General features: G+C 44.0%; 2 protein-coding genes across 4 annotated transcripts; both read right to left on the bottom strand.

The window, feature by feature from the left end:
• Nucleotides 1-200: 200 nt before the first annotated feature.
• On the bottom strand, nt 201-11,717 carry SYNC (syncoilin, intermediate filament protein). 2 transcript variants are annotated; one of them, XM_078849432.1, is made up of 5 exons: nt 11,267-11,717; nt 10,924-11,008; nt 7,446-8,415; nt 3,952-4,076; nt 201-810 (listed from the first exon to the last, which is right to left on the bottom strand). In XM_078849432.1, exons 2-5 carry the CDS (start codon nt 10,971-10,973, stop codon nt 750-752), a joined length of 1,206 nt encoding a protein of 401 aa, XP_078705558.1. In that variant the 5' UTR covers nt 10,974-11,008; nt 11,267-11,717; the 3' UTR covers nt 201-749. The 2 variants fall into 2 exon arrangements, with proteins under 2 accessions (XP_078705558.1, XP_078705559.1); XM_078849433.1 differs by lacking the exon at nt 10,924-11,008.
• Nucleotides 11,718-14,072: 2,355 nt separating this feature from the next.
• On the bottom strand, nt 14,073-25,589 carry LOC140900448 (syncoilin). 2 transcript variants are annotated; one of them, XM_073317753.2, is made up of 5 exons: nt 25,139-25,589; nt 24,796-24,880; nt 21,318-22,287; nt 17,824-17,948; nt 14,073-14,682 (listed from the first exon to the last, which is right to left on the bottom strand). In XM_073317753.2, exons 2-5 carry the CDS (start codon nt 24,843-24,845, stop codon nt 14,622-14,624), a joined length of 1,206 nt encoding a protein of 401 aa, XP_073173854.1. In that variant the 5' UTR covers nt 24,846-24,880; nt 25,139-25,589; the 3' UTR covers nt 14,073-14,621. The 2 variants fall into 2 exon arrangements, with proteins under 2 accessions (XP_073173854.1, XP_078705560.1); XM_078849434.1 differs by lacking the exon at nt 24,796-24,880.
• Nucleotides 25,590-26,101: the final 512 nt, after the last annotated feature.

Raw genomic sequence — 26,101 nt, forward strand, 5'->3', positions numbered from 1 at the left:
TAGAGACCAGGCCTGGGTCTTAAATCCCCCTAATAATTGTTAATAGGCTGTTAGGTCTACATCCTATGATGATTGTTAACGTGTGAACAAATTTACAGCTGTTTTGATTTGATCATGTGAGCATGTTGCAGTCTCCATGAGGCAGAATGTGGGATATACAAGCAGCCTTTAAAACCTGAATCCTTATTTTCAAGGTGAGATTTTTATATAAAGTGGAAACAATTTGTTTGGGAACTCAGTTTATGGACCCTACTAGAACATATCACAATACAGCAGTCCTCTTTTGAGCTACAAAAGAAACAATCCTGTTTACGGTGCAACAACAGTAGTTCTCTGAAGTGTTTCTTTGAAACAAAAAAAAAATTGGCTTTCTATATGACCCTTTCTGTGCAAGCTTATACGATCCACCTACAAAACAAGATTGATATGCTTTCCAAACACACAGCAAAACAGCTATCATTCCTCTTTATATGTTCATTGTTTAGTACAAGTGTACTTTTCTGTGCCCTCCTGGAGGACAGCAGCTTTATTCTTTTCTACCGTGCTAGAAGATCAACAGAGCAGCACCTCAAGAAATATAAACAAGCAAATGATTGTCTGGTAGTCCTGACTTTAAATAGTTGCTATGCATTATTTAGGAGGGGGTGAGCAGGGAGAGGGGAAAAGTAAGTGTCCACTGCAGATACCTCAGTCCTTCACATTGAGCTCTTCTGCATTTATTTTCTGATAAAATAAGGAAAGTCCATGAGTCAGTCCTGGTCTACTTTTTCTTCTGAGTTGCAAAGATGACCATAGATTTCTAAGCAGCCCCTGCAAGGGAATAAAGTAAATTTAGGCCACCAATTCTATGAAATAATGATCTTGAGAGTTATGGGAGGAAGACTTTATTTATGGAGAACACTCTAGTGCTGCAAGGTGTGCAGGAATAGCACTGGATAGCAACCAGGTTCGCCAACTAAGCATGTAGAACTGAGATTTGCCTCCAGAATGCAGATCAGCTTATCCTCAGCACAGAGTGTGACAAACGAGGAATTACTGCTATGGCAGAGAGAAGAATGGAGTTGACATGTAGGCCACAGGCAAAGGAGCAGATGACCCACACTTTCAAATGTGGGTGCCCAATTTTAGGTTTCTTATTTAGATATCTCAATCCATATTAAGTGGCCTAACTTTTAGTGGTGAACACCTGCAGCATGTGTAAGTATCCAGGAATTCTGACTATTAGGCAACTTTTATTTAGGTGCAGATATGGACTTAAGAGTCTAAGATTGATCATTCACGTTTGAAAATGTTGTCCTTTGAAACCTGTGATTCAGAATAATCTGGCCTACATCTGTAGTGTCCTAAAGTCTTTGCTATCTGATACCCCTTCAGAAGGGCCCAGATAAACTTCATCCAAGAATATTAAAGGAATTGGCACATGAAATTGCAAGCCCATTAACAAGAATTTTTAATGAATCTGTAAACTCAGGGGTTGCACCATATGATTGGAGAATTGCTAACATAGTTCCTATTTTTAAGAAAGGGGAAAAAAAGTGATCCAGGTAATTATAGGCCTGTTAGTTTGACATCTGTAGTATGCAAGGTCTTGGAAAAAATTTTGAAGGAGAAGGACATTGAAGTCAATGGTAAATGGGACAAAATACAACATAATTTTACAAAAGGTAGATTGTGCCAAACCAACCTGATCTCCTTTGAGAAAGTAACAGATTTTTTAGACAAAGGAAACACAGTGGATCTAATTTTCCTAGATTTCAGTGAGGCATTTGATACCGTGCCACATGGGGAATTATTAGTTAAATTGGATAAGATGGGGATCAATAGGAAAACTGAAAGGTGGATAAGGAATTGGTTAAAGGGGAGACTACAACGGGTCCTACTGAAAGGTGAACTGTCAGGCTGGAGGGAGGTTACCAGTAGAGTTCCTCAAGGATCGGTTTTGGGACCAATCTTATTTAATCTTTTTATTACTGACCTCGGCACAAAAAGTGGGAGTGTGCTAATAAAGTTTGCGGATGATACAAAGCTGGGAGGTATTGCCAATTTAGAGAAGGACAGGGATATCTTACAGGAGGATCTAGATGACCTTGTAAACTGGAGTAATAGTAATAGGATGAAATTTAATAATGAGAAGTGTAAGGTCATGCTTTTAGGGATTAATAAGAATTTTAGTTATAAGCTAGGGACGCATCAATTAGAAGTAACGGAGGAGGAGAAGGACCTTCGAGTATTGGTTGATCATAGGATGACTATGAGCCGCCAATGTGATATGGCCGTGAAAAAAGCTAATGCGGTCTTGGGATGCATCAGGAGAGGTATTTCCAGTAGGGATAAGGAGGTTTTAGTACCGTTATACAAGGCACTGGTGAGACCTCACCTGGAATACTGTGTGCAGTTCTGGTCTCCCATGTTTAAGAAGGATGAATTCAATCTGGAACAGGTACAGAGAAGGGCTACTAGGATGATCTGAGGAATGGAAAACTTGTCTTATGAAAGGAGACTCAAGGAGCTTGGCTTGTTTAGCCTAACTAAAAGAAGGTTGAGGGAAGATATGATTGCCCTCTATAAATATATCAGAGGGATAAATACCAGAGAGGGGGAGGAATTATTTAAGCTCAGTACCAATGTGGACACAAGAACAAATGGATATAAACTGGCCACCAGGAAATTTAGACTAGAAATTAGACGAAGATTTCTAACCATCAGAGGAGTGAAGTTTTGGAATAGCCTTCCAAGGGAAGCAATGGGGGCAAAAGATCTATCTGGCTTTAAGATTAAACTTGATAAGTTTATGGAAGAGATGGTATGATGGGATAACATGGTTTTGGTAATTAAATATTCATGGTAAATAGGCCCAATGGCCTGTGATGGGATATTAGATGGGGTGGGATCTGAATTACCCAGGAAAGAATTTTCTGTAATATCTGGCTTGTGAATCTTGCCCACATGCTCAGGGTTTAGCTGATCGCCATATTTGGGGTCGGGAATGAATTTTCCTCCAGGGCAGATTGGAAGAGGTCCTGGAGATTTTTCGCCTTCCTCTGTAGCATGGGGCACTGGTCACTTGCTGGAGGATTCTCTGTTCCTTGAAGTCTTTAAACTACGATTCGAGGACTTCAATATCACAGATATAGGTGTGAGGTTTTTTGCAGAAGTGGTGGGTGAAATTCTGTGGCCTGCGTTGTGCAGGAGGTCAGACTAGATGATCATAATGGTCCCTTCTGACCTAAATATCTATGAATCTATTAAAGGGTGGATACAACTAACTCCTTCTTTGGCAGTCTGAGGAAAACATGATATTTCTCTGGAGTGAGGGAATATTTTCTGAAACTGTACAAAAGGAAAAAGTGTGGGGGAAATGAATGCTACAATAAAAAGGAAAATTACTAAACACCTCCAGAGCCTGAACAGCCCAAGGAAGGGGTAAGATGTCTCAAAGTGAAAACCTTGAGAAGCGAGACCAATGATTGTACTGATGCAAATCAATGCATTTTTGTTTGAAATTCTTGGCATTGTGGAGTATTCCCGTAACAAGATGAGGCGTCCTGAGGAAAAATTAGCAGTAGCGGTATCTTGGCTAGAAGGGGAATTTCCTCCCCTTGCTTGTGGTGATGGAGACTATCCACTGGTGCATTTCCCAAACTTTTCCAAAACTGGGGCTGCCTCCAGGAAAACTGTGCCCCCACTACAAGCCTTCTGTGTTGTTAAAGGTCTATCCATTTTACTTTCTATCCATCTCCTCCTGCTCTCTGGTAAATACTTGAGTTCCAGTCCCTCCCCTTTCTGGCTGACACTAATGGTATTGTGCCTAGTTTGTACAGTAAGTGCTTTCCATCGAAGTAGTACTACTTTGGCCCCCTGCTTGTATAGGAACTAGGAACCTTAGGCTCCTACTCAACCAAAGTCTAAGGCTGCCCTTGAGAACGACTTAAAATTAAAAAATAAACTGACTTGTAAATAGATAGCTCCTGGTGCAGGCTGGTCCTCAGCTCTTCTAATTCTTGGTTCTTACGTTGCTGAAGTTGGACCTCATTTTTCAGCTCCCTTAGCCTCTCTTCCATCTCTTCCACCTGTTCCTGTGGACAAAGAATATGTCTGATGTGTAACTCTGAAACACAGTGCCTGGGAGATGAAGGTTAACCAGCTCTTAGTGTTGCTTTCATGGGGAGGGGTGGAAGGGAGAGGTTTTGCCCTGCTTACAGCCATCAGTATAGCAGGTCTGCCTGGTTACATTATGGGTTTGCACAGTTGCAGCTATACTGATGGCTAGCGCCACCCATTGATTGATTTCCCCGGTATAGATAAGGAACCTAGTTTGCCTAGGGAGGAAGTTCTGCTCTTGGCTGAATGTGCTAATGCATGTTCACTAGGCTCATCTGTATGTATGGGATGTTTCTCAGCTCATAGTGCCTCAAGAAGCAACAACTGAGGTGTAATACAAACAGGAAAATTGTGTGTTTCAGAGAGATCTAATCTGTATTTTTATCTTCATGTAAAATTTCCAGGAGCTGAAGAAGAAATTAATGGAGAAAGTATGCCCTGAGTTCTTGTGTGATGTGGAAATAGTGGGGAGATCATCCAAATCAATTTTCAGCAAGCCCTGTCCTTTCAGAGCGCTGAATAGGGAGAAAAATCTAAAATGAAAAGTTGATGTAAAGTCATAAGCTGATCTGGACATAGATGGCTTGTCCTCTTCATACAGAGCCTGCAGCATCTGTTACCTTCATGCATGATATGGGGAACTTGCCAAAAGCTTTTCAACAGCAGCATTCAGAAAGGCTATAGGGATTGAAATCCAAGTCCAGTTTTAGAAGCCACTGGCTGCCTTGGCTTGCTTTAATTGAGCTGAAAAGCTGTAAAGTGAAATGGGGGTAAATGTTGTGGATCATCTTCATCTAAATGCACTCTGCAGGTATTTAATTGCTTTTCCTTTCCTTACAAAATGGGGGAGAAATGCTTAACATTGGACATTTCTCTTGTCTTTATAGATAACCTGTGGCAAGGGAGACAGCCCAACCCTGTGGCAGAGTACTTGAAACTGTTACTGTACTATTAATGCATGAGGAAGTCAGCCAGGCAGTGCTTTCACTGGGACCCAACATGTTAGGTAAACAGCTGTATCTGGGCATTCAGAAAGGCTTTTACTCGTAAAGGAGCACCAGCTTCATTTACTAGATGGCATAGACTCTATTAACAGCGATGTTAAGAAAAGCAGAGAGAACAATACTGAAAATAGTCTGCCATTATAGACCTTGACAGTACATTCTCCCCTTTGAATTTTGTGGGTTTAGGTTTGGTCTCAAAAAGCATATTCTAGAAATAGAAAAAACTAGGGGAAGTGTTTTGTTTAAAGACAGGGAAAGTATTTGTATAGGAAGAGATTAGAATTGGACTATTATGTTTAGAGAGGAGGTAAATATGATAAGGTATAGAAACAGGGTCAGCTAGGGGGTTTCTGTTTATCCTCTGTCCTAATACAAGAACAAGATAAAGGAAATGCAGCAGATTTTAGAATGGAAAAGGAAACTTACACAACTCACTGAACCTGTGGAACAGTGCTAAAAGAATGTGGCAAATAACTTAGTAAGATTCAGAGAAGGAGTAGTCACTTATCTGAGTAATATCTGCTATTGCACCAACTGGGATAAAAAATGTTTAAGAGGCATAAACCTTCACATTTCAGGGCATAAATCAACTATTAGCTGCATTTGCTTAGAAAGAAATTCCCTCTCCTTTCCATTCCCCTGAGCAGGTTGTTGCATAAGTAGCCATAATGAAGGTTTATATCTTTCTTTAAAGCTTCTAATGTTGGCCATTGGAGGATACCGGATATCAGACTGGATGGGACATTGGTCTAATCCAGTATGGGAATTTGGAGGAAAATCATTTTTCTCTCTATGGGGGGAAAATGGCCCTACTTGAAACAATAGAGAGTGGTCTATAGCTCTTCCCATCAACATCAGTAGTTTAGTATTAACAGTGTGTTTGGCTTAGGCATTTATAATGGTGCCAAACATCTCCACAACTGGTCCTTTGTGTTACTCAAACCAGTTGCTAGCAAAGGCTTACATTTTCAGGATATTTGACATCCACTCTCTGGCTTTGCCAATGATGGACCAGTGAGGGCAATTCCAATGTGTCTTACACAGCAGCCTGAAGCTCACCAAGTTAGCAGCCCAGTGTCCTGCCAACAAGGTGACAAGATAAATAACAGGCGTTAAACCATTTAAGGCTTTATAAACTAACCAGCACCTGGAACTAATCCCAGAAGCAGACCAGGGTACTCTGAACACTAGTGTCTTCGTAGAACCTCGCTCATTATAAGAGGAGCTGCTGTATTCAGCACAAAGTGAAGCTAATAGGTGCTTCTCGAGTAGCCCAGGCAGAAATGTGATGTGCTGCAAGTTGGACTCTTTAGATACATCTCTCTCTTTTTGTTTTGATGTGCTTATCTCTGTGGTATTTGAACATGCATGTCTCTAAGGCAGAAATAAATCTGCAGGAGTGTGTTACATACCTGTAAGCTAGTGTGTGTCTGTATATTGGATATGCAGTAGTGTTGTAGTCCTGTTGGTCCCACTTTATGCCTGTGTATCCAGTATACATAGACACGTTCTCCTGGGACAAATCTAAATAGAGAGAGGGTCAGATCCTGTGGTGGTGTTAATCGGTGTCGCTTCATTGAAGTCAATGGAGTTTCACTAAATTATACAGAGGATCTGTTTCATTGTGTCTAATAAGTCAGTCAAAGCTTGGAGGCTTTTAAAAAACCAAAACTTTTAGCAGGACTTGTATTGGACATCTGATTTAAATACAAATACATAAGACAACTGCTGCAAGTACAAAAATCAACAGCTTGGGCACTACACTGCTTCGCAGGCTTTAAACGAACTCCTTGACAATGAACATGCATGTGATAAACTCATGATGGTGTGCTGTAGGCCCTTAATTAATATTTGCTTTTAAAGTAACACAGCTAAAGTTATTTCTGCTCCACTGTGTTTCACACAGTGTGCTAGGTAGGGACTGGCTTTATTTGGAGGTGTTATTTAGGTGCCTCATGTCTGAAGAGGAGATCAGTAACTGATCCGGTTAAACTAGAAGAATATTCCCTTTGGCTGCCCATGGTGATGAAGCCATAGCAATATCGCCTGGTGTCCTCTTTATTTCTAACCTCTTTTCTGCCTACCTAGCAGCTGCCATTGCTTTGCCTTGCCTCCATAAAGGAGAGGGGACATCTGTCTTTTCTGGGCTACTAAATGTATCGGCAAGTAGAGGGTGTCTGACTGTTCCCAACTCTTATGTGTAAGGTACTTGTCTAGCACCAATCACTGTAGCATGCAGTTGCTGAATCCAGGAGCCCCAGACCACCTACAAGGAAGCAGCACAGACTAGGCCTATACTAGAATGGTGTTTAAACTATTTTATAGGCCCGTAAAGCATACCCTGTACTGGAGAACTTCTTCGTCCCGTTTTTGCTTAACGAGCATGATCTGTTCTTCCAGACTTCTGTTCTGCAGCCGCAGCCTGCTGGCCTCTCCCTGCAGTGGTCGCAGTGTCTCCTTCAGCCCCTGAATCTCTCCCTGTGTTTGTTGCAAAGCCTTAGCACTGGCTTCTCTCCTTTCTAAAAGGCACACAAGCTGTGGCTCATAGTGTTTCTCTAGGCCCTGGCGACTCTCTGCCACAAAGCTCTCGAACTCCATGGAAAGCCTTCGGCTCTCCTGCAAGTAATGGCTGTCCCCCCGGTATTGGGGCATTTCTAGGCGCTGCCTGAACTGTTCCTTCTGTTTTTCACAAGTCTCTCTCAGCTGCGATATTTCTTCTGAAAGCTGGCTGACCCTGGTTTCCAGTTCAGCCCGATAGACTGCATATTGGGCCATGTCATGCCGTCTGGTTTCCAGCTGGTACTGGCAAGCCACGCACTCTCTGGTTACCTTGAATAGCTTGTGCTTGACTTGTCGGATCTCGTTCCTCAGATTGTCCCGCTCCAGCTCCCCCTTGGCCTGCAGTCTGTAGGCTGCCAGTATCTCCTCATGAGCTTGTCTGATTTCTTCAAGGGCAGGTTCCCGGAGCAGCGTGAGTTCCTGGATGAGGCTATCTCTCTCCTTCTCCAGCTGCTCCACTGCTTCAATGCATTCCTGGAAATGCTCTCCTAGCTCCTCAATGCTGAGAGTCTGGGACTCTGCAACATCTAAGTCCAAGGGAGCGTCTGCGCCATCCACATGCTGCTCCAAGTGTGCATCTGTGTTGTTCAGCTCCAGGGGGGCGTTTGTGACATCCATATGTAGCTCCAAGGGGGCATGTGCAACTTCAGGCTCCAACGGGGCATCTGTAACATCTCCCTCGAGCTCTAAGGATGTACCTGTATCATCCACATGCAGCTCCAAAGGGGCTTCTGAATCTGCCATCAGGTCTCTGGAGATGAGAGATGAAGTGTGAATCAGAACAACATTCACTGCGAGTTTCAACCTTCCCTTTCCCTCTCCGAAATGTTAAGGAATGGTTCCTCAAACTGGTTCCCCTGAACCAGGAACATTAATGGTGTGTTAACCTAAGCACCTGCTTCTGCTGCAAAGCCCCATCTCTGCTGCTCTTAGCTGCCTTTGCACAAGTAAGACACCCTTCCTGTCCTTTACAAGAAACCATGCTCTAAAATTCACAAGCCGCTTCAAGCATGAAGGCGACAGTATTGGCTGGTATTGATGCATTGTGCATGGTCTTACAAGAAGTTTGCCCTTAAAAAATCTAAGATGTTTGAGAAATAAGAAGTGACATTGGCTCGGATGGACCGGGAAGAAGAGATTTGTAGCAGTAATTTGAAAACCAGCTGAAGTTCCAGCCTCCCAGAACTGTACAGCCACTTCTTCATCCAGTGGACCTGCAGGGAGTTACAGAATAAACAGCCCAGGACAATACATTGCAAAGTTGCACTGCGATAGCTGGTCAGGTAGTAAAACTTCACTACTGATGCAAACCGTTATCCCGTGGCAGGATGTGGCTAGTGAGTGACGGCTGAGACCGGGGCACATAGACACTACGGTGACTGTTGCGTTGTAAATACCGAGGTAGCTATATCCTTTTTGTTTCCTGGTTGCCGGTAGTAAGACACTGTTTCTGATCCCTCCTTGTTGCTTCATAGGGACTAGACCAAATGATCCTGATCCATTTACTCACTGTTTCTTCACACTGCCTTGCGCCACAAGTACAGAGAATCCTACTGGATGTCTGACTATGGCCACATGTACCCCTAGACCAACACTCAGCTAAACTTTTTTTGTTTACATGAGTGAAGGTGTTTACTGATAGAGGTTGGGTGTGGAAACCCATCTCTCTTTTTCTTCCGTAGTTGACACGTGAGCTGGTGGCTAGATGCTGTAGGGATGGGTGCAGTGGACGTGCCTAGATTCATATTATTGCTTGTCAAACTATATTTCTGTCAGGCTAGGTCTATACCAGAAACTTCAAAGTGCTGATGCGGCAGCGCTTTGAAGTGTGAGCGTGGTCACGCTCGAGCGCTGGGGGAGAGCTCTCCCAGCGCTCCTGGTAATCCACCTCCACGGTTTTTCACCCCCCTGCGCGCAGCCAGTTTGAGCGCGATACAATGTAAGTGTAGACGAGCCCTTTGGAATTAAAGCTCTTTGAGGCAGGGACTGTCTTCTGTTCTGTGTTTGTACAGGGCCTAGCACAGTTCCCAGCCTTGGTTAGGATGCTGAGGTGCTGCAGTAATACAAAATAATAATAATCGATGAGTATTCCTGCCTCTCCCACATGCTGTGACTGGACTATACGTGCTAAGTCTGTATCTCTTTTATTTTTAGGAGAGAATTTACTCCTCAGAATGATAGAAAGTCAAATGAGAGGCTTTTACTAGATGCTGTTGCATCAAGAGCTCGTATACAAAATGTCAGGCAGACAGCGGTTTATACAGTACTGCCAAGCTATAGATTTTTTTTTTTCTTTCTTCAGTAAAACCTGCCTGGTTTTTGCCATGCTGACACAGCCTCTGAGGGAGGGAATGTGCTGTTAGACTACATCCAGGCTCTCCAAGATGGCTGAGGATGGAATACAACATTTAACACAGAGTAGAGAAGCTTCAGCTTTCCCAGGAGGGATTCTTAACTTGCCTCTGCAGCTGTGAGCTGATCATTCATCCACTACAATCTGTGTAAGTCCTCAGTGCACGTTGTTACAAAATGCTTCAGTCATAACTAGTCTAAACGTATGCGCTTTGGGGTCGTGAGGAGAGAATGATCTGTTGCAAAAAGGCTGTTACATTGTTGGGTTGTTTTTTTTAAATTACACCCTAGAATATGTTCGGTGGGGAAGCTACAACCACACCCAATTTGGAGTAGAGTCAGAGAGGAAGAAAGCATGCTCGCTGCCAGCATGGATCTGAGCTAACGTCTAGTCACCTAGAAATAAATTAGCGTAGGCTGGCACAATAACAGCGCTCCCCACTGTTCACTAAAACAGTTCTAAGATGAGAGAACAGATTATTTTAATGGATACGCTCCCTCTTTCCAAATAAGGCAGTTTTCTGAATTCATGACACATCCCTAGCCTCAGAAGCAGGGTGAGTGTCTCTTATTTCCTAAGGGAGAAGGGGAAAAATCATGAAAAGGTGATGACAAAAGCAGAGCCCTTTTTCAGCTGGTACTATCAACTTTTTGGCTAATTGAACCCCTTGGTGCTCATCTGCACGTGTGGGACTAAAATCAGGAAATAACCCCTGCCACACCTGTCCTGCTGTTGCAGGATTTAATCCTGAAACTGATCAACTGCCCAAGACCACACACTGCAGTCCCACCCTTCCAGATCTGGGTTTAGAGATTCACATCCACGCACCATGCCACCCCTCTTCTCATTTGTGTGTGTGTGTGGACTCCCTCTCCCTCCCTCCAGTTCGCACAAGGAGTCTCTTACCTGGCACATAACATCCCTTCCTTATCGTCCTGTGGTGAAGTACCACACATTCTTCAGCACAGACCAGAATGGCTGGTAGTCTGACCTGCATGTATTGAAGAAGGCAAAATCCTGGCAGATCTTCTAACCCTGTCAAATGAATGAAGCTCCTGCCTGCAGGAGCCCTGCTGCCCTACATCCTGAGCAGAGCTGCTGGACTTTCTGGGTTAATCCCAGCATGAACGGTGAAAGTGGCTCTGCTCAGGGAAGACCCGTCCCCACCCCTCCACTTTTGCCCCATTTACCCCATCTGGTCCCAGACAAGGGAAAAGCACAGCCCCAATTTACAATTGTTAGCTCTCACCTTTCTCTCCAGGAGCCCAGTTCCTCGTGTTCTGGACTGGATGTGGGTGTAGCATGGGAGTGTGTATTTGCTATTAATAAACTGTTGGAAACCAGAGCCCTCTGGCCTCCAAGCAGCAATCTCCCTTTCTTTGCCTGGACGCCAGCTGCAATGCCAGCTGCAGGCTGACACTGGATCCCTCCCAGTGTGGTCAGGGACGAGGAGGAGGAGGAGGAGGGCGGAGAAAGGGAAAGCTGGCTCCTTGCTCCAGATCATTTTTAGCAGGCGGCAAGTAACAGCAAATGAGGCTGGGTCCTTCCAGAAGTCCAAGGCAGGCTATGGGCCGGGAGTCTGGATCTAAAGCATGCCCATCCTGGGAGGCATTTGCCAGGGAAGGTGGTGGCTGGAGTTATCCTGTTCGAGACAGAGCACAAGCTCTGGGTTGCTGTACTCCTTTGATTTTTAGAAGGATTTGAAGTGATGGTTTTTGTTGTGCAGCCTTAAGCCCGCCCCTTCCCTGCCCTTATTGGGCCCTCTTCCCTGACTGGCACAATACCCTTACCATCCCAATCCAGCCATGGCGATGCTTGCACAGAGAGGCAGCTGTCTCTGCAGTCCTTGGGAGTGCTCCAGTTGAATCCCTTTAACCTGGATAAATGTTGTCCTATTAAGTGCTTCTCCAATTCCCCATCCTCTGTATCTGTCTTGCAGGCTGAGAACATATATAATGATGAAGACCCTGAAGGAAGTGTGGATCCAGAAGGTCAAGGGTCCTAGATGACTGACCTTTTACTGTTTTTAGTCCTCTTTCCCTCTCTTCCCTTCCAGTCCTAATATTGATTTAACACTGGTTTTGAAACACACATAGACTTTGTGTTCAGCCTTCCTTATGTAGATACCATCAACAATGCTTTTAACTCCAACAATGAGGACCCTAACTTAAGGGCTTGGCCCAGCTGAGCTGGTACTGTGCTGTAGCTCCTTGTTTAAATTTCCTACAGAAGTTGATTGTGTATCGAGCTGGCCTAAGATGCCTTCATGAAGTGGAAAAAAACTCACTTTTTTTCCCTCTCTTCTGCTTATATGCTACAGCTGCAGGCTTTCTGGTTAACTTTAACCAAGGTTTGAGGGGTGGAGCCACCTAAGTGTGTCTGAGATGATGCAGTTCAGATGTTGCAAGGGGTTTTAATCTGTGAGCAGCTGATAAGTGGAGAGTGGTGTCTCTTGTCCTCTTTTTGGTAAAACTCAGAATATCAGGATCCTTTTCGTCTGTGTGCCAGTATTTTCAAGTGCAGATTCTAACTTCAACCAGAACTAGAGTTCTTTCCTTAATTCTGGATTTTCACTTCCCCGTCTGGTGGGCAACACAGAATTTTGGATACGGTAGCTATTCCTGCAGATCATTGTTCACCACCCATGTAGTTTGCTCTATTGTGTGTTCTTGAGCTGTGTTTTCATACTATATTTTCTTTCCTTTCTGTGAAATGGTTTTTAAAACTTGGGACCACCAAGTTGTAAAGTTGTATGTTTTTACCTGACTTACCACAGATGGCATGCCCAGTAATCTGAAAACACCATTGGTAGCTGGTATATGTAAAACAAAATATTAAATGTGGATGAGCAACTTTTTTTTTTTTAGGAGTTAGTCCTTGACCACTAGCTTCTGCACATCTCCCACTAGGGTGACCTGTTCCACCAGTAGGCTGTTACTCTCCAAGACTAATTATGTGTAAGTGCTTCAGATGGAATAAATTGTTTTTCTACATAAATGGTGTGCTGCTTTGATTTTTTTAACGCTTATCTTCAGGAAAAGTGCATTCTCAAGGCAAAATTGTACCTCTTACAATAGAGGTGCTTTCTGAGCAGCAGTGTATGGAGACCTTATACCTTCCAGGAGGTTCTTTAAAAGATGTGACCTGTAAATGCTGCCAGAAGAATGCTGGTGTGTAGGAGGCAGGAGTATGGCTACTCCTCCATCAGCCTCTGGGGCTATTAGCATTGGCAGCAGTATCATGTAGCATCTTCTTTGTGCCCCCTGCAGCCGAAACATGGCTGTCGTATTAGGGGAGGAATGAAGGGTGCTCTCTTGCCCATTCCTTCTAGAGTACATATACAGAGCTATCCATAATTTTAGCCTTCAGAAAGTTCTTCTGTTCACACCCTCTCAAGGACAAAGTTCTAATGGTGTGGCAGCCTTGGGTGGGGGAAGAGTCCCAAACCTTGATATTCATGAGGTCAGAAAATCAAGGTTTTGTAGCATGGATTACCTTTTTATATAAGGCTGTGTGGTTCTGATTCATTCAACATTAAGGTAAAGCTTGGCCTTCAAGAAGGCATGAGCAGACTGTAGTAACCCCTTTCAGAATTACACCTCAGAGTCTGAATCTCCCCGGGTGCTTTGAGTGGGGCTGTCTCTACACTGCAGATGCTGTGGTGCTACAATGATGGAAGGGGGTTCTCTCTTGCTGTAGTTAATTCACTCCTCCTACAGGCAGTAACTAGGTTGATGGAATAATTCTTCTGTTGACCTACTGTGTGTACACAGGGGCTTAGCGGTGTCCGTTAAGTCACCCTCAGGAGTGAAAGTTCCACACCACTGAACAACATAAGTCCGCTTAAGTTTTAGATAGAGACCAGGCCTGGGTCTTAAATCCCCCTAATAATTGTTAATAGGCTGTTAGGTCTACATCCTATGATGATTGTTAACGTGTGAACAAATTTACAGCTGTTTTGATTTGATCATGTGAGCATGTTGCAGTCTCCATGAGGCAGAATGTGGGATATACAAGCAGCCTTTAAAACCTGAATCCTTATTTTCAAGGTGAGATTTTTATATAAAGTGGAAACAATTTGTTTGGGAACTCAGTTTATGGACCCTACTAGAACATATCACAATACAGCAGTCCTCTTTTGAGCTACAAAAGAAACAATCCTGTTTACGGTGCAACAACAGTAGTTCTCTGAAGTGTTTCTTTGAAACAAAAAAAAAATTGGCTTTCTATATGACCCTTTCTGTGCAAGCTTATACGATCCACCTACAAAACAAGATTGATATGCTTTCCAAACACACAGCAAAACAGCTATCATTCCTCTTTATATGTTCATTGTTTAGTACAAGTGTACTTTTCTGTGCCCTCCTGGAGGACAGCAGCTTTATTCTTTTCTACCGTGCTAGAAGATCAACAGAGCAGCACCTCAAGAAATATAAACAAGCAAATGATTGTCTGGTAGTCCTGACTTTAAATAGTTGCTATGCATTATTTAGGAGGGGGTGAGCAGGGAGAGGGGAAAAGTAAGTGTCCACTGCAGATACCTCAGTCCTTCACATTGAGCTCTTCTGCATTTATTTTCTGATAAAATAAGGAAAGTCCATGAGTCAGTCCTGGTCTACTTTTTCTTCTGAGTTGCAAAGATGACCATAGATTTCTAAGCAGCCCCTGCAAGGGAATAAAGTAAATTTAGGCCACCAATTCTATGAAATAATGATCTTGAGAGTTATGGGAGGAAGACTTTATTTATGGAGAACACTCTAGTGCTGCAAGGTGTGCAGGAATAGCACTGGATAGCAACCAGGTTCGCCAACTAAGCATGTAGAACTGAGATTTGCCTCCAGAATGCAGATCAGCTTATCCTCAGCACAGAGTGTGACAAACGAGGAATTACTGCTATGGCAGAGAGAAGAATGGAGTTGACATGTAGGCCACAGGCAAAGGAGCAGATGACCCACACTTTCAAATGTGGGTGCCCAATTTTAGGTTTCTTATTTAGATATCTCAATCCATATTAAGTGGCCTAACTTTTAGTGGTGAACACCTGCAGCATGTGTAAGTATCCAGGAATTCTGACTATTAGGCAACTTTTATTTAGGTGCAGATATGGACTTAAGAGTCTAAGATTGATCATTCACGTTTGAAAATGTTGTCCTTTGAAACCTGTGATTCAGAATAATCTGGCCTACATCTGTAGTGTCCTAAAGTCTTTGCTATCTGATACCCCTTCAGAAGGGCCCAGATAAACTTCATCCAAGAATATTAAAGGAATTGGCACATGAAATTGCAAGCCCATTAACAAGAATTTTTAATGAATCTGTAAACTCAGGGGTTGCACCATATGATTGGAGAATTGCTAACATAGTTCCTATTTTTAAGAAAGGGGAAAAAAAGTGATCCAGGTAATTATAGGCCTGTTAGTTTGACATCTGTAGTATGCAAGGTCTTGGAAAAAATTTTGAAGGAGAAGGACATTGAAGTCAATGGTAAATGGGACAAAATACAACATAATTTTACAAAAGGTAGATTGTGCCAAACCAACCTGATCTCCTTTGAGAAAGTAACAGATTTTTTAGACAAAGGAAACACAGTGGATCTAATTTTCCTAGATTTCAGTGAGGCATTTGATACCGTGCCACATGGGGAATTATTAGTTAAATTGGATAAGATGGGGATCAATAGGAAAACTGAAAGGTGGATAAGGAATTGGTTAAAGGGGAGACTACAACGGGTCCTACTGAAAGGTGAACTGTCAGGCTGGAGGGAGGTTACCAGTAGAGTTCCTCAAGGATCGGTTTTGGGACCAATCTTATTTAATCTTTTTATTACTGACCTCGGCACAAAAAGTGGGAGTGTGCTAATAAAGTTTGCGGATGATACAAAGCTGGGAGGTATTGCCAATTTAGAGAAGGACAGGGATATCTTACAGGAGGATCTAGATGACCTTGTAAACTGGAGTAATAGTAATAGGATGAAATTTAATAATGAGAAGTGTAAGGTCATGCTTTTAGGGATTAATAAGAATTTTAGTTATAAGCTAGGGACGCATCAATTAGAAGTAACGGAGGAGGAGAAGGACCTTCGAGTATTGGTTGATCATAGGATGACTATGAGCCGCCAATGTGATATGGCCGTGAAAAAAGCTAATGCGGTCTTGGGATGCATCAGGAGAGGTATTTCCAGTAGGGATAAGGAGGTTTTAGTACCGTTATACAAGGCACTGGTGAGACCTCACCTGGAATACTGTGTGCAGTTCTGGTCTCCCATGTTTAAGAAGGATGAATTCAATCTGGAACAGGTACAGAGAAGGGCTACTAGGATGATCTGAGGAATGGAAAACTTGTCTTATGAAAGGAGACTCAAGGAGCTTGGCTTGTTTAGCCTAACTAAAAGAAGGTTGAGGGAAGATATGATTGCCCTCTATAAATATATCAGAGGGATAAATACCAGAGAGGGGGAGGAATTATTTAAGCTCAGTACCAATGTGGACACAAGAACAAATGGATATAAACTGGCCACCAGGAAATTTAGACTAGAAATTAGACGAAGATTTCTAACCATCAGAGGAGTGAAGTTTTGGAATAGCCTTCCAAGGGAAGCAATGGGGGCAAAAGATCTATCTGGCTTTAAGATTAAACTTGATAAGTTTATGGAAGAGATGGTATGATGGGATAACATGGTTTTGGTAATTAAATATTCATGGTAAATAGGCCCAATGGCCTGTGATGGGATATTAGATGGGGTGGGATCTGAATTACCCAGGAAAGAATTTTCTGTAATATCTGGCTTGTGAATCTTGCCCACATGCTCAGGGTTTAGCTGATCGCCATATTTGGGGTCGGGAATGAATTTTCCTCCAGGGCAGATTGGAAGAGGTCCTGGAGATTTTTCGCCTTCCTCTGTAGCATGGGGCACTGGTCACTTGCTGGAGGATTCTCTGTTCCTTGAAGTCTTTAAACTACGATTCGAGGACTTCAATATCACAGATATAGGTGTGAGGTTTTTTGCAGAAGTGGTGGGTGAAATTCTGTGGCCTGCGTTGTGCAGGAGGTCAGACTAGATGATCATAATGGTCCCTTCTGACCTAAATATCTATGAATCTATTAAAGGGTGGATACAACTAACTCCTTCTTTGGCAGTCTGAGGAAAACATGATATTTCTCTGGAGTGAGGGAATATTTTCTGAAACTGTACAAAAGGAAAAAGTGTGGGGGAAATGAATGCTACAATAAAAAGGAAAATTACTAAACACCTCCAGAGCCTGAACAGCCCAAGGAAGGGGTAAGATGTCTCAAAGTGAAAACCTTGAGAAGCGAGACCAATGATTGTACTGATGCAAATCAATGCATTTTTGTTTGAAATTCTTGGCATTGTGGAGTATTCCCGTAACAAGATGAGGCGTCCTGAGGAAAAATTAGCAGTAGCGGTATCTTGGCTAGAAGGGGAATTTCCTCCCCTTGCTTGTGGTGATGGAGACTATCCACTGGTGCATTTCCCAAACTTTTCCAAAACTGGGGCTGCCTCCAGGAAAACTGTGCCCCCACTACAAGCCTTCTGTGTTGTTAAAGGTCTATCCATTTTACTTTCTATCCATCTCCTCCTGCTCTCTGGTAAATACTTGAGTTCCAGTCCCTCCCCTTTCTGGCTGACACTAATGGTATTGTGCCTAGTTTGTACAGTAAGTGCTTTCCATCGAAGTAGTACTACTTTGGCCCCCTGCTTGTATAGGAACTAGGAACCTTAGGCTCCTACTCAACCAAAGTCTAAGGCTGCCCTTGAGAACGACTTAAAATTAAAAAATAAACTGACTTGTAAATAGATAGCTCCTGGTGCAGGCTGGTCCTCAGCTCTTCTAATTCTTGGTTCTTACGTTGCTGAAGTTGGACCTCATTTTTCAGCTCCCTTAGCCTCTCTTCCATCTCTTCCACCTGTTCCTGTGGACAAAGAATATGTCTGATGTGTAACTCTGAAACACAGTGCCTGGGAGATGAAGGTTAACCAGCTCTTAGTGTTGCTTTCATGGGGAGGGGTGGAAGGGAGAGGTTTTGCCCTGCTTACAGCCATCAGTATAGCAGGTCTGCCTGGTTACATTATGGGTTTGCACAGTTGCAGCTATACTGATGGCTAGCGCCACCCATTGATTGATTTCCCCGGTATAGATAAGGAACCTAGTTTGCCTAGGGAGGAAGTTCTGCTCTTGGCTGAATGTGCTAATGCATGTTCACTAGGCTCATCTGTATGTATGGGATGTTTCTCAGCTCATAGTGCCTCAAGAAGCAACAACTGAGGTGTAATACAAACAGGAAAATTGTGTGTTTCAGAGAGATCTAATCTGTATTTTTATCTTCATGTAAAATTTCCAGGAGCTGAAGAAGAAATTAATGGAGAAAGTATGCCCTGAGTTCTTGTGTGATGTGGAAATAGTGGGGAGATCATCCAAATCAATTTTCAGCAAGCCCTGTCCTTTCAGAGCGCTGAATAGGGAGAAAAATCTAAAATGAAAAGTTGATGTAAAGTCATAAGCTGATCTGGACATAGATGGCTTGTCCTCTTCATACAGAGCCTGCAGCATCTGTTACCTTCATGCATGATATGGGGAACTTGCCAAAAGCTTTTCAACAGCAGCATTCAGAAAGGCTATAGGGATTGAAATCCAAGTCCAGTTTTAGAAGCCACTGGCTGCCTTGGCTTGCTTTAATTGAGCTGAAAAGCTGTAAAGTGAAATGGGGGTAAATGTTGTGGATCATCTTCATCTAAATGCACTCTGCAGGTATTTAATTGCTTTTCCTTTCCTTACAAAATGGGGGAGAAATGCTTAACATTGGACATTTCTCTTGTCTTTATAGATAACCTGTGGCAAGGGAGACAGCCCAACCCTGTGGCAGAGTACTTGAAACTGTTACTGTACTATTAATGCATGAGGAAGTCAGCCAGGCAGTGCTTTCACTGGGACCCAACATGTTAGGTAAACAGCTGTATCTGGGCATTCAGAAAGGCTTTTACTCGTAAAGGAGCACCAGCTTCATTTACTAGATGGCATAGACTCTATTAACAGCGATGTTAAGAAAAGCAGAGAGAACAATACTGAAAATAGTCTGCCATTATAGACCTTGACAGTACATTCTCCCCTTTGAATTTTGTGGGTTTAGGTTTGGTCTCAAAAAGCATATTCTAGAAATAGAAAAAACTAGGGGAAGTGTTTTGTTTAAAGACAGGGAAAGTATTTGTATAGGAAGAGATTAGAATTGGACTATTATGTTTAGAGAGGAGGTAAATATGATAAGGTATAGAAACAGGGTCAGCTAGGGGGTTTCTGTTTATCCTCTGTCCTAATACAAGAACAAGATAAAGGAAATGCAGCAGATTTTAGAATGGAAAAGGAAACTTACACAACTCACTGAACCTGTGGAACAGTGCTAAAAGAATGTGGCAAATAACTTAGTAAGATTCAGAGAAGGAGTAGTCACTTATCTGAGTAATATCTGCTATTGCACCAACTGGGATAAAAAATGTTTAAGAGGCATAAACCTTCACATTTCAGGGCATAAATCAACTATTAGCTGCATTTGCTTAGAAAGAAATTCCCTCTCCTTTCCATTCCCCTGAGCAGGTTGTTGCATAAGTAGCCATAATGAAGGTTTATATCTTTCTTTAAAGCTTCTAATGTTGGCCATTGGAGGATACCGGATATCAGACTGGATGGGACATTGGTCTAATCCAGTATGGGAATTTGGAGGAAAATCATTTTTCTCTCTATGGGGGGAAAATGGCCCTACTTGAAACAATAGAGAGTGGTCTATAGCTCTTCCCATCAACATCAGTAGTTTAGTATTAACAGTGTGTTTGGCTTAGGCATTTATAATGGTGCCAAACATCTCCACAACTGGTCCTTTGTGTTACTCAAACCAGTTGCTAGCAAAGGCTTACATTTTCAGGATATTTGACATCCACTCTCTGGCTTTGCCAATGATGGACCAGTGAGGGCAATTCCAATGTGTCTTACACAGCAGCCTGAAGCTCACCAAGTTAGCAGCCCAGTGTCCTGCCAACAAGGTGACAAGATAAATAACAGGCGTTAAACCATTTAAGGCTTTATAAACTAACCAGCACCTGGAACTAATCCCAGAAGCAGACCAGGGTACTCTGAACACTAGTGTCTTCGTAGAACCTCGCTCATTATAAGAGGAGCTGCTGTATTCAGCACAAAGTGAAGCTAATAGGTGCTTCTCGAGTAGCCCAGGCAGAAATGTGATGTGCTGCAAGTTGGACTCTTTAGATACATCTCTCTCTTTTTGTTTTGATGTGCTTATCTCTGTGGTATTTGAACATGCATGTCTCTAAGGCAGAAATAAATCTGCAGGAGTGTGTTACATACCTGTAAGCTAGTGTGTGTCTGTATATTGGATATGCAGTAGTGTTGTAGTCCTGTTGGTCCCACTTTATGCCTGTGTATCCAGTATACATAGACACGTTCTCCTGGGACAAATCTAAATAGAGAGAGGGTCAGATCCTGTGGTGGTGTTAATCGGTGTCGCTTCATTGAAGTCAATGGAGTTTCACTAAATTATACAGAGGATCTGTTTCATTGTGTCTAATAAGTCAGTCAAAGCTTGGAGGCTTTTAAAAAACCAAAACTTTTAGCAGGACTTGTATTGGACATCTGATTTAAATACAAATACATAAGACAACTGCTGCAAGTACAAAAATCAACAGCTTGGGCACTACACTGCTTCGCAGGCTTTAAACGAACTCCTTGACAATGAACATGCATGTGATAAACTCATGATGGTGTGCTGTAGGCCCTTAATTAATATTTGCTTTTAAAGTAACACAGCTAAAGTTATTTCTGCTCCACTGTGTTTCACACAGTGTGCTAGGTAGGGACTGGCTTTATTTGGAGGTGTTATTTAGGTGCCTCATGTCTGAAGAGGAGATCAGTAACTGATCCGGTTAAACTAGAAGAATATTCCCTTTGGCTGCCCATGGTGATGAAGCCATAGCAATATCGCCTGGTGTCCTCTTTATTTCTAACCTCTTTTCTGCCTACCTAGCAGCTGCCATTGCTTTGCCTTGCCTCCATAAAGGAGAGGGGACATCTGTCTTTTCTGGGCTACTAAATGTATCGGCAAGTAGAGGGTGTCTGACTGTTCCCAACTCTTATGTGTAAGGTACTTGTCTAGCACCAATCACTGTAGCATGCAGTTGCTGAATCCAGGAGCCCCAGACCACCTACAAGGAAGCAGCACAGACTAGGCCTATACTAGAATGGTGTTTAAACTATTTTATAGGCCCGTAAAGCATACCCTGTACTGGAGAACTTCTTCGTCCCGTTTTTGCTTAACGAGCATGATCTGTTCTTCCAGACTTCTGTTCTGCAGCCGCAGCCTGCTGGCCTCTCCCTGCAGTGGTCGCAGTGTCTCCTTCAGCCCCTGAATCTCTCCCTGTGTTTGTTGCAAAGCCTTAGCACTGGCTTCTCTCCTTTCTAAAAGGCACACAAGCTGTGGCTCATAGTGTTTCTCTAGGCCCTGGCGACTCTCTGCCACAAAGCTCTCGAACTCCATGGAAAGCCTTCGGCTCTCCTGCAAGTAATGGCTGTCCCCCCGGTATTGGGGCATTTCTAGGCGCTGCCTGAACTGTTCCTTCTGTTTTTCACAAGTCTCTCTCAGCTGCGATATTTCTTCTGAAAGCTGGCTGACCCTGGTTTCCAGTTCAGCCCGATAGACTGCATATTGGGCCATGTCATGCCGTCTGGTTTCCAGCTGGTACTGGCAAGCCACGCACTCTCTGGTTACCTTGAATAGCTTGTGCTTGACTTGTCGGATCTCGTTCCTCAGATTGTCCCGCTCCAGCTCCCCCTTGGCCTGCAGTCTGTAGGCTGCCAGTATCTCCTCATGAGCTTGTCTGATTTCTTCAAGGGCAGGTTCCCGGAGCAGCGTGAGTTCCTGGATGAGGCTATCTCTCTCCTTCTCCAGCTGCTCCACTGCTTCAATGCATTCCTGGAAATGCTCTCCTAGCTCCTCAATGCTGAGAGTCTGGGACTCTGCAACATCTAAGTCCAAGGGAGCGTCTGCGCCATCCACATGCTGCTCCAAGTGTGCATCTGTGTTGTTCAGCTCCAGGGGGGCGTTTGTGACATCCATATGTAGCTCCAAGGGGGCATGTGCAACTTCAGGCTCCAACGGGGCATCTGTAACATCTCCCTCGAGCTCTAAGGATGTACCTGTATCATCCACATGCAGCTCCAAAGGGGCTTCTGAATCTGCCATCAGGTCTCTGGAGATGAGAGATGAAGTGTGAATCAGAACAACATTCACTGCGAGTTTCAACCTTCCCTTTCCCTCTCCGAAATGTTAAGGAATGGTTCCTCAAACTGGTTCCCCTGAACCAGGAACATTAATGGTGTGTTAACCTAAGCACCTGCTTCTGCTGCAAAGCCCCATCTCTGCTGCTCTTAGCTGCCTTTGCACAAGTAAGACACCCTTCCTGTCCTTTACAAGAAACCATGCTCTAAAATTCACAAGCCGCTTCAAGCATGAAGGCGACAGTATTGGCTGGTATTGATGCATTGTGCATGGTCTTACAAGAAGTTTGCCCTTAAAAAATCTAAGATGTTTGAGAAATAAGAAGTGACATTGGCTCGGATGGACCGGGAAGAAGAGATTTGTAGCAGTAATTTGAAAACCAGCTGAAGTTCCAGCCTCCCAGAACTGTACAGCCACTTCTTCATCCAGTGGACCTGCAGGGAGTTACAGAATAAACAGCCCAGGACAATACATTGCAAAGTTGCACTGCGATAGCTGGTCAGGTAGTAAAACTTCACTACTGATGCAAACCGTTATCCCGTGGCAGGATGTGGCTAGTGAGTGACGGCTGAGACCGGGGCACATAGACACTACGGTGACTGTTGCGTTGTAAATACCGAGGTAGCTATATCCTTTTTGTTTCCTGGTTGCCGGTAGTAAGACACTGTTTCTGTTCCCTTCTTGTTGCTTCATAGGGACTAGACCAAATGATCCTGATCCATTTACTCACTGTTTCTTCACACTGCCTTGCGCCACAAGTACAGAGAATCCTACTGGATGTCTGACTATGGCCACATGTACCCCTAGACCAACACTCAGCTAAACTTTTTTTGTTTACATGAGTGAAGGTGTTTACTGATAGAGGTTGGGTGTGGAAACCCATCTCTCTTTTTCTTCCGTAGTTGACACGTGAGCTGGTGGCTAGATGCTGTAGGGATGGGTGCAGTGGACGTGCCTAGATTCATATTATTGCTTGTCAAACTATATTTCTGTCAGGCTAGGTCTATACCAGAAACTTCAAAGTGCTGATGCGGCAGCGCTTTGAAGTGTGAGCGTGGTCACGCTCGAGCGCTGGGGGAGAGCTCTCCCAGCGCTCCTGGTAATCCACCTCCACGGTTTTTCACCCCCCTGCGCGCAGCCAGTTTGAGCGCGATACAATGTAAGTGTAGACGAGCCCTTTGGAATTAAAGCTCTTTGAGGCAGGGACTGTCTTCTGTTCTGTGTTTGTACAGGGCCTAGCACAGTTCCCAGCCTTGGTTAGGATGCTGAGGTGCTGCAGTAATACAAAATAATAATAATCGATGAGTATTCCTGCCTCTCCCACATGCTGTGACTGGACTATACGTGCTAAGTCTGTATCTCTTTTATTTTTAGGAGAGAATTTACTCCTCAGAATGATAGAAAGTCAAATGAGAGGCTTTTACTAGATGCTGTTGCATCAAGAGCTCGTATACAAAATGTCAGGCAGACAGCGGTTTATACAGTACTGCCAAGCTATAGATTTTTTTTTTTCTTTCTTCAGTAAAACCTGCCTGGTTTTTGCCATGCTGACACAGCCTCTGAGGGAGGGAATGTGCTGTTAGACTACATCCAGGCTCTCCAAGATGGCTGAGGATGGAATACAACATTTAACACAGAGTAGAGAAGCTTCAGCTTTCCCAGGAGGGATTCTTAACTTGCCTCTGCAGCTGTGAGCTGATCATTCATCCACTACAATCTGTGTAAGTCCTCAGTGCACGTTGTTACAAAATGCTTCAGTCATAACTAGTCTAAACGTATGCGCTTTGGGGTCGTGAGGAGAGAATGATCTGTTGCAAAAAGGCTGTTACATTGTTGGGTTGTTTTTTTTAAATTACACCCTAGAATATGTTCGGTGGGGAAGCTACAACCACACCCAATTTGGAGTAGAGTCAGAGAGGAAGAAAGCATGCTCGCTGCCAGCATGGATCTGAGCTAACGTCTAGTCACCTAGAAATAAATTAGCGTAGGCTGGCACAATAACAGCGCTCCCCACTGTTCACTAAAACAGTTCTAAGATGAGAGAACAGATTATTTTAATGGATACGCTCCCTCTTTCCAAATAAGGCAGTTTTCTGAATTCATGACACATCCCTAGCCTCAGAAGCAGGGTGAGTGTCTCTTATTTCCTAAGGGAGAAGGGGAAAAATCATGAAAAGGTGATGACAAAAGCAGAGCCCTTTTTCAGCTGGTACTATCAACTTTTTGGCTAATTGAACCCCTTGGTGCTCATCTGCACGTGTGGGACTAAAATCAGGAAATAACCCCTGCCACACCTGTCCTGCTGTTGCAGGATTTAATCCTGAAACTGATCAACTGCCCAAGACCACACACTGCAGTCCCACCCTTCCAGATCTGGGTTTAGAGATTCACATCCACGCACCATGCCACCCCTCTTCTCATTTGTGTGTGTGTGTGGACTCCCTCTCCCTCCCTCCAGTTCGCACAAGGAGTCTCTTACCTGGCACATAACATCCCTTCCTTATCGTCCTGTGGTGAAGTACCACACATTCTTCAGCACAGACCAGAATGGCTGGTAGTCTGACCTGCATGTATTGAAGAAGGCAAAATCCTGGCAGATCTTCTAACCCTGTCAAATGAATGAAGCTCCTGCCTGCAGGAGCCCTGCTGCCCTACATCCTGAGCAGAGCTGCTGGACTTTCTGGGTTAATCCCAGCATGAACGGTGAAAGTGGCTCTGCTCAGGGAAGACCCGTCCCCACCCCTCCACTTTTGCCCCATTTACCCCATCTGGTCCCAGACAAGGGAAAAGCACAGCCCCAATTTACAATTGTTAGCTCTCACCTTTCTCTCCAGGAGCCCAGTTCCTCGTGTTCTGGACTGGATGTGGGTGTAGCATGGGAGTGTGTATTTGCTATTAATAAACTGTTGGAAACCAGAGCCCTCTGGCCTCCAAGCAGCAATCTCCCTTTCTTTGCCTGGACGCCAGCTGCAATGCCAGCTGCAGGCTGACACTGGATCCCTCCCAGTGTGGTCAGGGACGAGGAGGAGGAGGAGGAGGGCGGAGAAAGGGAAAGCTGGCTCCTTGCTCCAGATCATTTTTAGCAGGCGGCAAGTAACAGCAAATGAGGCTGGGTCCTTCCAGAAGTCCAAGGCAGGCTATGGGCCGGGAGTCTGGATCTAAAGCATGCCCATCCTGGGAGGCATTTGCCAGGGAAGGTGGTGGCTGGAGTTATCCTGTTCGAGACAGAGCACAAGCTCTGGGTTGCTGTACTCCTTTGATTTTTAGAAGGATTTGAAGTGATGGTTTTTGTTGTGCAGCCTTAAGCCCGCCCCTTCCCTGCCCTTATTGGGCCCTCTTCCCTGACTGGCACAATACCCTTACCATCCCAATCCAGCCATGGCGATGCTTGCACAGAGAGGCAGCTGTCTGGTGAGCAGGACATGAGAAAGTAAATGCAGTGGAGTGGGTGGGATCAGTTGGAGGGTGAGGCGTAAGGGTTTGTGATATTCGTTCTGAGTTCTTGGCCTGTGATCAGTTTTAGTTGATTGGAATAGAAAATACTACAGAATTTTTTTTAAAAAACCCCAGCAAATCAAATATTTTGAGATTAAATGGACTTTAGGGATGGGGCACTGCTAGGGTGACCAGACAGCAAATGTGAAAAATCGGGACAGGGGTTGGGTGGGGGAGGGGGGTAATAGGAGCCTATATAAGAGAGACCCAAAAATCAGGACATCTGGTCACCACAGGCACTGACCTGTGAGTCAGGCTCCCGGGTTCTACTCCCACATCTGCCACAGACT

Source organism: Lepidochelys kempii, chromosome 19, assembly GCF_965140285.1.
Source record: "Lepidochelys kempii isolate rLepKem1 chromosome 19, rLepKem1.hap1, whole genome shotgun sequence".
Taxonomy (NCBI): Eukaryota; Metazoa; Chordata; order Testudines; family Cheloniidae; genus Lepidochelys; species Lepidochelys kempii.

Bases quoted from the DNA above. Each gene is read 5' to 3' on its own strand.
- SYNC (XM_078849432.1), bottom strand. From the start codon at position 10,973: ATGTGTGGTACTTCACCACAGGACGATAAGGAAGGGATGTTATGTGCC. The intron at 8,416-10,923 runs GTAAGAGACTCC...TCTCATCTCCAG, and splicing joins GAAGGGATGTTATGTGCCAG to AGACCTGATGGCAGATTCAG. The intron at 4,077-7,445 runs GTATGCTTTACG...CTTTGTCCACAG, and splicing joins AAGAAGTTCTCCAGTACAGG to GAACAGGTGGAAGAGATGGA.
- LOC140900448 (XM_073317753.2), bottom strand. From the start codon at position 24,845: ATGTGTGGTACTTCACCACAGGACGATAAGGAAGGGATGTTATGTGCC. The intron at 22,288-24,795 runs GTAAGAGACTCC...TCTCATCTCCAG, and splicing joins GAAGGGATGTTATGTGCCAG to AGACCTGATGGCAGATTCAG. The intron at 17,949-21,317 runs GTATGCTTTACG...CTTTGTCCACAG, and splicing joins AAGAAGTTCTCCAGTACAGG to GAACAGGTGGAAGAGATGGA.